Source organism: Panulirus ornatus, chromosome 6, assembly GCF_036320965.1.
Source record: "Panulirus ornatus isolate Po-2019 chromosome 6, ASM3632096v1, whole genome shotgun sequence".
NCBI classification, from domain to species: domain Eukaryota; kingdom Metazoa; phylum Arthropoda; class Malacostraca; order Decapoda; family Palinuridae; genus Panulirus; species Panulirus ornatus.
Window position 1 is genome coordinate 19,963,160 of NC_092229.1, and position 15,981 is coordinate 19,979,140.

The 15,981-nt window shown below is 42.0% G+C and overlaps 1 protein-coding gene across 3 annotated transcripts in view; it reads left to right on the forward strand.

Annotated features, from left to right (window-relative positions):
• LOC139749114 (protein CIP2A-like) overlaps positions 1 to 15,981 on the forward strand; it is a 236,984-nt gene that overhangs the window by 108,090 nt on the left and 112,913 nt on the right. For all 3 annotated transcript variants that reach the window (XM_071662706.1, XM_071662705.1, XM_071662704.1), the window contains exon 11: positions 9,056 to 9,206. In XM_071662706.1, coding sequence (XP_071518807.1) covers positions 9,056 to 9,206 — 151 coding nt within the window. The remainder of the gene's footprint in view (positions 1 to 9,055; positions 9,207 to 15,981) is intronic.

Below are 15,981 nucleotides of genomic sequence, written 5' to 3' on the forward strand. Positions count from 1 at the left end.
ATGGAGAAGAGAGTGATTAGAGTGAGTGAGCTTGGAAAGGAGACTTGTGTGAGGAAGTACCAAGAGAGATTGAGTGCAGAAAGGCAACAGGTGAGAGCAAATTACATAAGGGGAGTGGGGGAAGAATGGGATGTATTGAGGGAGGCTATTGATGGATTGTGCAAAAGATACATGTGGAATGAGAAAGATGGGAGTTGGGCAGATTAGAAAGGGTAGTGAATGGTGGGAAGAAGTAAGATTGTTAGTGAGAGAGAAGAGAGAGGTGTTTGGATGATTTTTGCAGGGAAGTAGTGCAAATGACTGGGAGATGTATTAAAGGAAGCAGCAGGAGGTCAAGAGAAAGGTGCAGGAGATGGAAAAGAGGGCAAATGAGAGTTGGGGTGAGAGAGTATCATTAAATTTCAGGGAGAATAAAAAGATGTTTTGGAAGGAGGCAGATAAAGTGCATAAGACAAGAGAACACATGGGAACATTGGTGAAGGGGGCAAATGGGGAGGTAATAACAAGTAATGATGAAGTGAGGAGATGAAGTGAGTATTTTGAAGATTTGTTGAATGTGTTTGATGATAAAGTGGTAGATATAGAGTGTTTTGGTCGGGGTGGAGTGTGAAGTGAGTGGGTCAGGGAGAATGGTTTGGTAAACAGAGAAGAGGTAGTGAAAGCTTTGCGAAAGATGAAAGCTGGCAAGGCAGTGGGTTTGGATGATATTGCAGTGGAATTTATAAAAAAAAAGGGGGTGACTGTGTTGTTGACTGGTTGGTAAGGATATTCACTGTATGTATGGTTCGTGGTGAGGTGCCTGAGGATTAGCAGAATGCATGCATAGTGCCATTGTAGAAAGGCAAAGGGGATAAAGGTGAGTGTTCAAATTACAGAGGCATAAGTTTGCTGAGTATTCCTGAGAAATTATATGGGAGGGTGTTGATTTAAAGGGTAAAGGCATGTACAGAGCCTCAGATTGGGGAAGAGCAATGTGGTTTCAGAAGCAGTAGAGGATGTGTGGATCAGGTGTTTGCTTTGAAGAATGTATGTGAGAAATACTTCAAAAAACAGATGGATTTGTATGTAGCATTTATTGATCTGGAGAAGGTATATGATAGGGTTGTTGTTGAAAGGTCTTTAAAGGGGATAAAGGTTAGTGGTAAAACTACAGGTGCATAAGTTTGTTGGGTATACCTGGTAAATTATTTGGTTGCATACTGATATAGAGGGTGAAGGCATGTACAGAGCTTCAGATTTTAGAGGAGCAGCATGGTTTAGAAGTGGTAGAGGATGTGTAAATCAAGTTTTTGCTTTGAGGAATGTGTGTGATAAATGCTTAGAAAAACAGATGGACTTGTTTGTGGCATTAATGGATCTAGAGAGGGCTTATGATAGGGTTGATGGAGATGCTTTATGGAAGGTCTAAAGAATATATGGTGTGGGAGGTAAGCTGCTTGAAGCAGTGTGAAGTTTTAATCAAGTGTGTAAGGTGTGTGTATTAGAAGGATGAGATGAGAGTGAATGGTTCCCAGTGAAGGTTGGTCCTTGGCTGGGTTTTGTAATGTCCCCATGGTTGTTTGATTTGTTTATGGAGGGTGTGGTGAGGAAGGTAAATGTAAGAGTCTTGGGGAGAGTGGTGAGTATGCTGTTTGTTGGGATGACAGGGCATGGGAAGTGAGTCAGTTGTTGTTCACTGATGATACAGCACTGGTGGCTGATTTGAGTTAGAAACTGCAGAAGTTGGTGACTGAGTTTGGAAGAGTGTTTGAAAGAAGAAAGTTTAGAATAAACATGAATGAAAGCAAGGTTATTAAGTGCAGCAGGGTTGAGGGACAAGTTAATTGGGAATTAAGTTTGAATAGAGAATAATTGAGGAAGTGAAATGTTTTAGATATCTGGGAGTGGACATGGCAATGAATTGAACCATGGAAGCTGAAGTGAGTCATATAGTTGAGAGGGGGCAAAGGTTTTAGGAGCAGTGAAGAATGTGCAGAAAGAGAGAACATTATCTCAGAGAGCAAAAGTGGGTATTTTTGAAGGAATAAGAGCAAGGTTATTAGGTACAGTAGGGTTTAGCAACAAGTCAATTGGGAGGTAAGTTTGAATGGAGAAAAACTGGAGGAAGTGAAGTGTTGTAGATATCTGGGAGTGGATTTGGCAGCGGATGGAACCATGGAAGCGGAAGTGAATCATAGGGTGGGGGAGGGGGCGAAAGTTCTGGGAGCATTGAAGAATGTGTGGAAGTTGAGAACATTATCTCAGAAAGCAAAAATGGGTATGTTTGAAGGAATAGTGGTTCCAACAATATTATATGGTTGTAAGGCATGGGCTGTAGAGTTGTGAGGAGGAGGGTGGATGTGGTGGAAATGAGATGTTTGAGGACAGTATGTGGTGTGAGGTGGTTTGATCGAGTAAGTAATAACAGGGTAAGAGAGATGTGTGGTGGTAGAAAAGAGTGTGGTTGAGAGAGCAGAAGAGGGTGTTTTGAAATGGTTTGGTCACATGGAGAGAAAGGGTGAGGAAAGATTGACCAAGAGGATATATGTATCAGAGGTGGAGGGAACGAGGAGAAGTGGGAGACCAAATTGGAGGTGGAAAGATGGAGTGAAAAGATTTTGAGTGATCGGGGCCTGAACGTGCAGGAGGGTGAAATACATCCAAGGGATAGAGTGAATTGGAACGATGTGGTATACCGGGGTCGACGTGCTGTCAATAGATTGAACCAGGGCGTGTGAAGCGTCTGGGGTAAACCATGGAAAGTTGTGTGGGGCCTGGATGTGGAAAGGGAACTGTAGTTTTGGTGCATTATACATGACAGCTAGAGACTGAGTGTGAACGAATGGGGCCTTTGTTGTCTTTTCCTAGTTTTACCTTGCGCACATACGGGGGAAGGGGGTTGTTATTTCATGTGTGGCGGGGTGGTGATGGGAATGAATAAAGGCAGACAGTATGAATTATGTACATGTGTATATATGTATATGTCAGTGTGTGTATGTATATGTATACGTTGAGATGTATAGGTATGTATATTTGCGTGTGTGGATGTGTATGTATATACATGTGTATGTGGGTGGGTTGGGCTTTTCTTTCGTCTGTTTCCTTGCGCTACCTCGCTAATGCGGGAGACAGCGACAAAGTAGAATATAGATAAATAGTTGTTACAACAATATTGTATGGTTAAAAGGCGTAGGTTATAGATAGGATTTTGCGGAGAAGGATGGATGTGTTGGATATTAGATATTTGAGGACAGTATGTGGTGTGAGGTGGTTTTAGTAAGTAATGTGAGGGTGAAAGAGATATGTTGTAATACAATAGTATGGTTGAGAAAGCAGATGAGGATGTGTTGAAATGGTATGGACATATGGAGAATATGAGTGAGGAAAGGTTGACAAAGAGGATATGTGTGTTAGAAGTGGAGGGAACAAGAACTGGGAGATCAAATTGGAGATGGAAGGTTTACATAAAATGATTTTGAGTGATCGGGGCCTGAACATGCGTGAGGCTGAAAGGCGTTCATGGAAGAGAGTGAATTGGAGTAATGTGGTAAACCGGGGTTAACTTGCTGTCAGTGGACTATACCAGGGAATGTGAAATGTCTTAGGTAAAGTATGGAAAGGTCTGTGGGGCCTGGTTGTGGAAATGGAGCAGAGGTTTCAGTACATTACATGTGAAAGATACAGAATGGATATGAGTGGATATGGCCTATCTTCATTTGTTTCCTGGTGCTATGTTGCTGATGTAGTGGGAGACAATCGAATTTGGGGAGAAGAGAATGTATATATTGTCTTTATTTTCTTCCTTCATGCATATTTGCTCTATCCTGTGATGTAGGGTGGTATTGGAAATGGATGAAGGCAAGCAATTGTGAATATGTACATGTGTATATGTATATTCATGGGTGGGGGCAGACAGTGTGAATTAAGTGCATGGGTATATATGTATGTGTCTGTGTGTGTATATATATGTGTACATTGAGATGTATAGGTATGTATATTTGCGTGTGTGGGCGTGTGTGTGTGTACATTGTGTATGGGGGTGGGTTGGGCCATTTCTTTCATCTGTTTCCTTGTGCTACCTCGCAAACGCAGGAGACAGCAACAAAGCAAAATAAATTAATAATATAGTATATGTATGTTCCCTGGGTATAGGGGAGAAAGAATACTTCCCACGTATTCCCTGCATGTCGTAGAAGGCGACTAAAAGGGGAGGGAGCGGGGGCTGGAAATCCTCCCCTCTCGTTTTTTTTTAATTTTCCAAAAGAAGGAACAGAGAATTGGGCCAGGTGAGGGTATTCCCTCAAAGGCCCACTCCTCTGTTCTTAACGCTACCTCGCTAATGTGGGAAATGGCGAATAGTTTGAAAGAAAGAAAAGTATATGTATATTTATTTATTCATTATACTCTGTCGCTGTCTCCCGTATAGCGAGGTAGCGCAAGGAAACAGACGAAAGAATGGCCCAACCCACCCACATACACATGTATATACATACACGTCCACACACGAACATATACACAACTATACATTTCAACGTATACATATATATAAATACACAGACATAAACACATGTACACAATTCACACTTGCTGCCTTTGTTCATTCCTGTCGCCACCCTGCCACACATGAAATGACACCTCCCTCCCCCTACACTCATGCAAGGTAGCACTAGGTAAAGACAACGGTGGCCACATTCGTTCACACTCAGTCTCTAGCTGTCATGTATAATGCACCGAAACCACAGCTCCCTTTCCACATCCAGGCCCCACAAAACTTTCCATGGTTGACCCTGGTATACCACATCGTTCCAATTCACTCTATTCCTTTGCACACCTTTTACCCTCCTACATGTTCAGGCCCCCGATGACTCAAAATCTTTTTCACTCCATCCTTCCATCTGCAATTTGGTCTCCCACTTCTCGTTCCCTCCACCTCTGACACATATATTCTCTTTGTCAATCTTTCCTCACTCATTCTCTCCATGTGACCAAACCATTTCAATACACCCTCTTTTGCTCTCTCAACCACACACTTTTTATTACCACACATCTCTCTTACCCTTTCATTACTTACTCGATCAACCTCCTCACACCACATATTGTTCTCAAACATCTCATTTCCAACACATCCATCTTCATCCGCACAACCCTATCTATAGCCCATGCCTTGCAACCAATAACGTTGTTGGAACCACTATTCCTTCAAACATACCCGTTTTTGCTTTCTGAGATAATGTTCTCACCTTCCACACATTCTTCAGCGCTCCCAGGACCTTTACCCCTTCCCCCACCCTATGTATGTGTATGTATATGTACAATTATGTGCATATATGATTATATATGTGCATGTGAGTGGATGTGTTTATCTTTCTGTGTTATCAGTAGAGAGGTGTATGTTCTCATGGTGTTATGACCTCTTGGATATCAGTAAAGTACAATATATAGACTATTAATTATTCTTATTGATTAACTAAGTACATGAATGATACCTCGGTAATGTAGGAAACAGTGATCAATTGTGAGAATCATATATATTAATTAGGGCTTGTGAAGCATTCTGGGTAATCCTTGGAAAGGTCTGTGAGCCCTGATTGTGGATAAGGAGCTGTGGTTTTGAAGCATTGCACATAACAGAGAATGCTCATGCGTGGATGTGGCCTTTCTTCATCTGTTCATGGCACTGACTTTCTAATGTGGGAAATGGCATTCTAATATGAAAGAATGAAAGAAAAAAAATGTACAGTGTTCTGCCTTTAGTATGGCATTTTATGGTATGGTTACACCTTTGGATCAAAGGTAGTTTGATTAAATTTCCGTGATATGGTAACTTACCAGCATCTGTAAACACTGAATTGTGGGATTGAAAGTAAAGCTCTTGAAGTACACCTGTAATACTGTAGAGGACACAGCTGACCAAAAATTCTGTTTATATCTGCTGGTTAAAAAGAGAGATATACATAAGTATACCATATGTAAGTAGGAGAGATGGCCAGAGAGCATTAATGGATTATGTGTTAATTGATAGGCATGTGAAAGAGAGACTTTTGGATGTTAATGTGCTGAGAGGGGCAACTGGAGGGATGTCTGATCATTATCTTGTGGAGGCGAAGGTAAAGATTTGTAGAGGTCTTCAGAAAAGAAGAGAGAATGTTGGGGTGAAGAGAGTGGTGAGAGTAAGTGAGCTTGGAAAGGACACTTGTGTGAGGAAGTACCAGGAAAGATTGAGTGCAGAATGACAAAAGGTGAGAGCAAATGACTGTGGGAGTTGGGAAGGAATGGGATTTATTTAGAGAAGCAGTGTTGGCATGCGCAAAAGATGCTTGTGGCATGAGAAAAGTGGGAGATGGGCAAATTAGAAAGGGTTGTGAGTGGTGGGATGAAGAAGTAAGATTGTTATTGAAAGAGATGAGAGAGGCGTTTGGATGATTTTTGCAGGGAAGTAGTGTGAATGAGTGGGAGATGTATAAAAGAAAGAGGCAAGAGGTCAAAAGAAAGGTGCAAGAGATGAAAAAGAGGGCAAAAGAGAGGTGGGGAGAGAAAGTATCATTAAATTTTAGGGAGAGTAAAAAGATGTTTTAGAAGGAGGTAAATAAAGTGCGTAAGACAAGAGAACAAATGTGAACATCAGTGAAGGGGGCTAATGGGAGGTAATAAGTAGTAGTGGTGAAGTAAAGAGATGGAGTGAGTATTTTGAAGGTTTGTTGAATGTGTTAGATGATAAAGTGGCAGAAATAGGGTGTTTTGGTCGAGGTGGTGTGCGAAGTGAGAGGGTCAGGGAGAATGGTTTGATGAACAGAGAAGAGGTAGTGAAAGCATTGCGGAAGATGAAAGCCGGCAAGGCAGCAGGTTTGGATGGTATTGCAGTGGAATTTATTAAAAAAGGGGGTGACTGTGTTGTTGACTGGTTAGTAAGGATATTCACTGTATGTATGGTTCATGATCAGGTGCCTGAGGATTGGCGGAATGCATGCATAGTGCCATTATACAAAGGCAAAGGGGATGAAGGGGAGTGTTCAAATTACAGAGGTATAAGTTTGTTGAGTATTCTTGGGAAATTGTATGGGAGGGTATTGATTGAGAGGGTGAAGGCATGTACAGAGCATCAGATTAAGGAGGAGGAGTGTGGTTTCAGAAGTGGTAGAGTATGTGTGGATCAGGTGTTTGCTTTGAAGAATGTATGTGAGAAATACTTCGAAAAACAGATGGATTTGTATGTAGCATTTATGGATCTGGAGAAAGCATATGATTAGAGTTGGTAGAGATGCGCTATGGAAGGTATTAAGAGTATATGGTGTGGGAGGTAAGTTGCTAGAAGCAGTGAAAAGTTTTTATCAAGGATGTAAGGCATGTGTACGAGTAGAAAGAGAGGAAAGTGATTGGTTCCCAGTGAATGTCAGTTTGCTTCAGGGGTGCCTGATGTCTCCATGGTTGTTTGATTTGTTTATGGATGGGGTTGTAAGGGAGATGAATGCAGAGTTTTGGAGAGAGGGGCAAGTATGCAGTCTGGTGTGGATGAGAGGGCTTGGGAAGTGAGTCACTTGTTCACTGATAATACAGCGCTTGTGGCTGATTCGGGTGAGAAACTGCAGAAGTTGGTGACTGAGTTTGGTAAAGTGTGTGAAAGAAGAGAGCTGAGAGTAAATTTGAATAAGAGCAAGGCTATTAGGTACAGTAGGGTTGAGGGGCAAGTCAATTGGGAGGTAAGTTTGAATAGAGAAAAACTGGAGGAAGTGAAGTGTTTTAGATATCTGGGAGTGGATTTGGCAGTGGATGGGACCATGGAAGCAGAAGTGAGTCACAGGGTGAGGTAGGGGGCGAAGTTCTGGGTGAGTTGAAGAATGTGTGGAAGGCAAGAACATTATCTCGGAGGGCAAAAATGGGAATGTTTGAAGGAATAGTGGTTCCAACAATGTTATATGTTTGTGAGGCATGGGCTGTAGATAAGGTTGTGTGGAGGGTGGATGTGTTGGAAATTAAATGTTTGAGGACACTATGTGGTGTGAGGTGGTTTGATCGAGTAAATAATGAAAGGGTAAGAGAGATGTGTGGTAGTAAAAAGAGTGTGGTTGAGAGAGCAGAAGAGGGTGTATTAAAATGGTTTGGTCACATGGAGAGAATGAGTGAGGAAAGATTGACAAAGAGGATATGTGTGTCAGAGGTGGAGGAAACGAGAAGTGGGAGACCTAATTGAAGTCCTAGCGCTACCTCGTGTGGGGGGAAGGGGCTGCTGTTTCATGTTTGGCGGGGTGTCAATGGGAATGGATGAAGGCAGCAAGTCTGAATATGTACATGTGTATATATTTATATGTCTGTGTATGTATATGTATGTATACGTTGAAATGTATAAGTATGTATATGTGCGTGTGTGGGCGTTTATGTATATGCATGTGTATGTGGTTGGGTTGGGCCATTCTTTCATATGTTTTCTTGCACTACCTCGCTAACGCAGGAGACAGCGACTAAGTATGATAATAATAAAATGATAATGAGTATTTTTATGAAGAGACCTTTTAATTAAGAGCACACTGAAGTACTCACTCCTTACAATCCTTAGTCAAACCTCTCATAGAATGTACCATTATGTTCTTATCACCAAGGATGAATGCAAATAAAAGCAGCACAATCAGTTTTGTCAGTTACAAGTAAAGCTTACAGGGAAAGACTTAAGAGACTTAGAATTATTTTCTTTAAAAAGCCACAAAATCAGAGAGGGGTCTGTTAAAAGATTTCAGAATATTGAATAACTTAGACAACATAAATATAGTGCAGTAATTGTGTTGGTGGGTATGTGTGTTGTTATTTGTTTCATTGTAAGATATGACAAATGTATATCATTTATATTTATTTGGAATGCTATACTGAAGGGTTTCATGCTTTTCCTGTTCTACCATAAGGAGCCTAAATTTTTTATATTTCTGGGAACTGGGGCTAAGGTTTCTGTTTTCAATGAATTTCCAAGATTCCTGCTATGGTTTGCATGTTTAGTGTTTTGATATATGATTTATAATGAGTGGGTGATACATTTGTGTAATGAGTGAGTATAATTCTTTTCCTAAAATATACAGTATTATTCATCTAGTTCCAGAAGTCAACAGGACATCTCCATCCTCTTGGTAAATGACTTACATGCCAACTTTGTGGAAAATATAGCACAGGCTGTCGTCATGATTCTGACTGTTGTCAAGGTCCTTGGTTCACAGAATCCAGAATATATGCTGGAGTATAGCCAGGTAATTTTGGATTTCTTTATGTTTTTTTTGTATCTTTTGGAATGAGTTTTGTATCTTTTAGAATGGTGTGAGGTGGTTTGATCGAGTAGTTAATGAAATGGTAAGAGAGATGTGTGGTAATAAAAAGAGTGTGGTTGAGAGAGCAGAAGAAGGTTTATTGAAATAGTTGGGTCACCTGTAGAGAATGAATGAGGAAAGATTGACAAAGAGGATATATGTGTCAGAGGTGGAGGGAACATGGAGGAGTGGGAGACCAAATTGGAGGTGGAGAGATGGAGTGAAAAAGATTTTGAGGGATTGGGGCCTGAACATACAGGAGGGTGAAAGGTGTGCAAGGAATAGAATGAATAGGAATGATGTGGTATGCCAGGGTCGATGTGCTGTCAATGGATTGAACCAGGGCATGTGAAGCGTCTGGGGTAAACCATGGAAAGTTTTGTGAAGCCTGGATGTGGAAAGAGAGCTGTGGTTTTGGTGCATTACACATGACCGCTAGAGACTGAGTGTGAATGAATGTGGCCTTTGTTGTCTTTTCCTAGCGCTACCTCACACATGTGCGGGGGGAGGGGGTTGCCATTTCATGTGTGGCAGGGTGGCGACAGGAATGAATGAAGGCAGCAAGTATGAATATTGGATTACGTGTTAATTGATAGGCCCGTGAAAGAGAGACTTTTGGATGTGAATGTCCTGAGAGGTGCAACTAGAGGGATGTCTGATCATTATCCTTTGGAGGCGAAGGTGAAGATTTGTAGAGGTTTTCAGAAAAGAAAAGAGAATGTTGGGGTGAATAGAGTGGTGAGAGTAAGTGAGCTTGGGAAGGAGACTTGTGTGAGGAAGTACCAGGAGAGACTGGGTGCAGAATGGAAAAAGATGTGAGCAAAGGATGTAAGGGGAGTGGGGGAGGAATGGGATGTATTTAGGGAAGCAGTGTTGGCTTGTGCAAAAGATGCTTGTGGTATGAGAAGCATGGGAGATGGGCAGATTGGAAAGGGTGGTGAGTATTGGGATGAAGAAATAAGATTATTAGTAAAAGAGAAGAGAGAGGCATTTGGACGATTTTTCAGGGAAATAGTGCAAATGACTGGGAGATGTATAAAAGAAAGAGGCAGGAGGTCAAGAGAAAGGTGCAAGAGGTGAAAAAGAGGGCAAATGAGAGTTGGGGTGAGAGAGTATCATTAAATTTTAGGGAGAATAAAAAGATGTTTTGGAAGGAGGTAAATAAAGTGCGTAAGACAAGAGAACAAGTGGGAACATTGGTGAAGGGGGCTAATGGGGAGGTAATAACAAGTAGTGGACATGTGAGAAGGAAATAGAGTGAGTATTTTGAAGGTTTGTTGAATGTGTTAGATGATAGAGTTTTGGTCGAGGTGGTGTGCGAAGTGGGAGGGTTAGGGAGAATGGTTTGGTAAACAGAGAAGAGGTAGTGAAAGCTTTGCAGAAGATGAAAGCCAGCAAGGCGGCAGGTTTCGATGGTATTGCAGTGGAATTTATTAAAAAAGGGGGAGACTGTATTGTTGATTGGTTGGTAAGGATATTCAGTGTATGTATGGATCATGGTGAAGTGCCTGAGGATTGGCGGAATGCATGCATAGTGCCATTGTACAAAGGCTAACAGGATAAAGGTGAGTGTTCAAATTACAGGGGTACAAGATTGTTGAGTATTCCTGGTGAAGGCAAATACAAAGCATCAGATTGGGGAAGAGCAGTGTGGTTTTAGAAGTGGTAGAGGATGTTTGGATCAGGTGTTTGCTTTGAAGAATGTATGTGTGAAATACTTCAAAAAACAAATGGATTTTTATGTAGCATTGGATCTGGAGAAAGCATATGATAGAACTGATAGAGATGCTCTGTGGAAGGTATAAAGAATATATGGGGTTGGAGACAAGTTGTTAGAAGCAGTGAAAAGTTTTTATCGAGGATGTAAGGCATGTGTATGAGTAGGAAGAAAGGAAAGTGATTGGTTCTCAATGAATATCGGTTTGTGGCAAGGGTGCATGGTTTCTCATGGCTGTTTAACTTGTGTATGGATAGGGTTGTTAGGAAGGTGAAGGCAAGAGTTTTGGAGAGAGGTGCAAGTATGCAGTCTGTTGTGGATGAGAGGGCTTGGGAAGCGTCAGTTGTTTGCTGATGATACAGCGCTGGTGGCTGATTCGGGTGAGAAACTGCAGAAGCTGGTGGCTGAGTATGGTAAAGTGTGTGAAAGAAGAAAGCTGAGAGTAAATGTGAATAAGAGCAAGGTTATTAGGTACAGTAGGGTTGAGGGACAAGTCAATTGGGAGATAAGTTTGAATGGAGAAAAACTGGAGGAAGTGAAGTGTTTTAGATATCTGGGAGTGGATTTGGCAGCGGATGGATCCATGGAAGCAGAAGTGAGTCACAGGGTGGGGGAGGGGTCGAAGGTACTGGGAGCATTGAAAAATGTGCGGAGGGTGAGAACATTATCTTAGGAAGCAAAAATGGGTATGTTTTAAGGAATAGTGGTTCCAACAATGTTATATGGTTGCGAGGCGTGGGCTATAGATAGGGTTGTACGGAGGAGGGTGGATGTGTTGGAAATGAGATGTTTGAGGACAATACGTGGTGTGAGTTGGTTTGATCGAGTAAGTAATGAAAGGGTAAGAGAGATTTATATTTATTATACTTTGTCGCTGTCTCCCGCATTAGCTAGGTAGTGCAAGGAAACGGACGAGAGAATGGCCCAACCCACCCACATACACATGTATATATATATACACGTCCACACATGCACATATACATACCTGCACATCTCAACGTATACATATATATACATTTTTTTTTTGTCGCTGTCTCCCGCATTTGCGAGGTAGCGCAAGGAAACAGATGAAAGAAATGGCCCAACCCACCCCCATACACATGTATATACATACGTCCACACACGCAAATATACATACCTACACAGCTTTCCATGGTTTACCCCAGACGCTTCACATGCCCCGATTCAATCCACTGACAGCACGTCAACCCCGGTATACCACATCGCTCCAATTCACTCTATTCCTTGCCCTCCTTTCACCCTCCTGCATGTTCAGGCCCCGATCACACAAAATCTTTTTCACTCCATCTTTCCACCTCCAATTTGGTCTCCCTCTTCTCCTTGTTCCATTTCATTTCAAAACACCCTTTTCTGCTCTCTCAACCACGCTCTTTTTATTTCCACACATCTCTCTTACCCTTACGTTACTTACTCGATCAAACCACCTCACACCACACATTGTCCTCAAACATCTCATTTCCAGCACATCCATCCTCCTGCGCACAACTCTATCCATAGCCCACGCCTCGCAACCATACAACATTGTTGGAACCACTATTCCTTCAAACATACCCATTTTTGCTTTCCGAGATAATGTTCTCGACTTCCACACATTCTTCAAGGCTCCCAGAATTTTCGCCCCCTCCCCCACCCTATGATCCACTTCCGCTTCCATGGTTCCATCCACTGCCAGATCCACTCCCAGATATCTAAAACACTTCACTTCCTCCAGTTTTTCTCCATTCAAACTCACCTCCCAATTGACTTGACCCTCAACCCTACTGTACCTAATAACCTTGCTCTTATTCACATTTACTCTTAACTTTCTTCTTTCACACACTTTACCAAACTCAGTCACCAGCTTCTGTATATATACATATACAGACATATACATATATACACATGTACATAATTCATACTGTCTACCCTTATTCATTCCTGTCGCCACCCCACTGCACATGAAATGACAACCTCCTCCCCCCACATGTGCACAAGGTAGTGCCAGGAAAAGACAACAAAGGCCACATACGTTAACACTCAGTCTCCAGCTGTCGTGTATAATGCACCGAGACCACAGCTCCCTTTCCACATCCAGGCCCCACAAAACTTTCCTTTTGTTTACCACAGATGCTTCACATGCCCTGTTTCAATCCATTGACAGCACGTCGACTCCGGTATACCACATTGTTCCAGTTCACTCTATTCCTTGCATGCCTTTCACCCTCCTGCATGTTCAGGCCCCAATCACTCATTCTTTTTTTTTTTCACTCCATCTTTCCACCTCCAAGGATGGAGTGAAAAAGATTTTGAGTGATCAGGTCCTGAATATGCAGGAGGGTGAAAGGCATGCAAGGAATAGAGTGAATTGGAATGATGTGGTATACCGGGCTTGATGTGCTGTCAATGGATTGAACCACGGCATGTGAAGCGTCTGGGGTAAACCATGGAAAGTTATGTGGGGCCTGGATGTGGAAAGGGAGCTGTGGTTTCAGTGCATTATTACATGATAGCTAGAGACTGAGTGTGAACGAATGTGGCCTTTGTTGTCTTTTCCTAGCGCTACCTCGCACACATGAGGGGGGAGGGGGTCGTTATTTCATGTGTGGCGCGGTGGCGATGGGAATGAATAAAGGCAGAGAGTATGAATTATGTACATGTGTATATGTTTGTGTGTGTGTATATATATATATATATATATATATATATATATATATATATATATATATATATATGTATACGTTGAGATGTATAGGTATGTATATTTGTGTGTGTGGACGTGTATGTATATACATGTGTATGTGGGTGGGTTGGGCCATTCTTTCGTCTGTTGCCTTCGCTACCTCGCTAACGTGGGAGACAGCGAGAAAGGAAAATAAATAAATGAATAAATATAAATACTTTCCACCTCCAATTTGGTCTCCCACTTCTCCTCGTTCCCTCCACCTCTGACACATATATCCTCTTTGTCAGTCTTTCCTCACTCATTCTCTCCATGTGACCAAACCATATCAAAACACCCTCTTCTGCTCTCTTAACCACACTCTTTTTATTACCACACATACTTGATCAAACCACCTCTCACCACATATCTTCTTCAAACATATCATTTCCAACACATCCACCCTCCTCCGCACAACTCTATCTATAGTCCACGCCTCGCAACCATATAACATTGTTGGAACCACTATTCCTTCAAACATACCCATTTTTGCTTTCCAAGATAACGTTCTCGACTTCCATACATTTTTCAACGCTCCCAGAACTTTCGCTCCCTCCTCCACTCTATGAGTCATTTGCGCTTCCATGGTTCCATCCGCTGCCAAGTCCACTCCCAAATATCTAAAACACTTCACTTCCTCCAGTTTTTCTCCATTCAAACTTACCTCCCAATTGATTTCTCCCTCAACCCTACTGTACCTAATAACCTTGCTCTTATTCACATTTACTCTCAGCTTTCTTCTTTCACACACTTTACCAAACTCAGTCGCCAGCTTCTGCAGTTTCTCACCCGAATCAGCCACCATTGCTCTATCATCAGCGAACAACAACTGACTCACTTCCCAAGCTTTCTCCCCCACAACAGACTGCATACTTGCCCCTCTTTCCAAAGCTCTTGCATTCACCTCCCTAACAACTCCATAAACAAATTAAACAAACATGGAGACACCACGCACCCCTGCCGCAAACCAACATTCACTGAGAACCAATCACTTTCCTCTCTTCCTGCTAGTACACATGCCTTACATCCTTGATAAAAACTTTTCACTGCTTCTAACAACTTGCCTCCCACACCATATATTCTTAATACCTTCCACAGAGCATCTCTATCAACTCTATCATATGCCTTCTCCAGATCCATAAATGCTACATACAAATCCATTTGCTTTTCTAAGTATTTCTCACATACATTCTTCAAAGCAAACACCTGATCCACACATCCTCTACCACTTCTGAAACCACATTGCTCTTCCCCAATCTGATGCTCTGTACATGCCTTCACCCTCTCAATCAATACCCTCCCATATAATTTCCCAGGAATACTCAACAAACTTATACCTCTGTAATTTGAGCACTCACTCTTATCCCCTTTGCCTTTGTACAATGGCACTATGCAAGCATTTCTCCAGTCCTCAGGTACCTCACCATGAGTCATACATACATTTGATAACCTTACCAACCAGTCAACAATACAGTTACCCCCTTTTTTAATAAATTCCACTGCAGTACCATCCAAATCCGCTGCCTTGCTGGCTTCCATCTTCCACAAAGCTTTTACTACCTCTTCTCTGTTTACCAAATCATTCTCCCTAACCCTCTCACTTTGCACACCACCTCGACCAAAACAACCTATATCTGCCATTCTATCATCAAACGCATTCAAGAAACCTTCAAAATGCTCGCTCATCTCCTTCTGACATCACCACTACTTTTTATCACCTCCCCATTAGCCCCCTTCACTGATGTTCCCATTTGTTCCCTTGTCTTACACATTTTATTTACCTCCTTCCATAACATCTTTTTATTCTCACTAGAATTTAATGATACTCTCTCACCCCAACTCTCATTTGCCCTCTTTTTCACCTCTTGCACCCTTCTCTTGACCTCCTGCCTCTTTCTTTTATACATCTCCCACTCATTTGCATTATTTCCCTGCAAAAATCGTCCAAATGCCTCTCTCTTCTCTTTCACTAATAATCTTATTTCTTCATCCCACCACTCACTACCCTTTCTAATCAACCCACCTCCCACGCTTCTCATGCCACAAGCCTCTTTTGCGCAAGCCATCACTGCTTCCCTAAATGTATCCCATTCCTCCCCCACTCCCCTTACCTCCTTTGTTCTTACCTTTTTCCATTCTGTACTCAATCTCTCCTGGTACTTCCTCACACAAGTCTCCTTCCCAAGCTCACTTACTCTCACCACTCTCTTCACCCCAACATTCTCTCTTCTTTTCTGAAAACCTCTACAAATCTTCACTTTTGCCTCCACAAGATAATGATC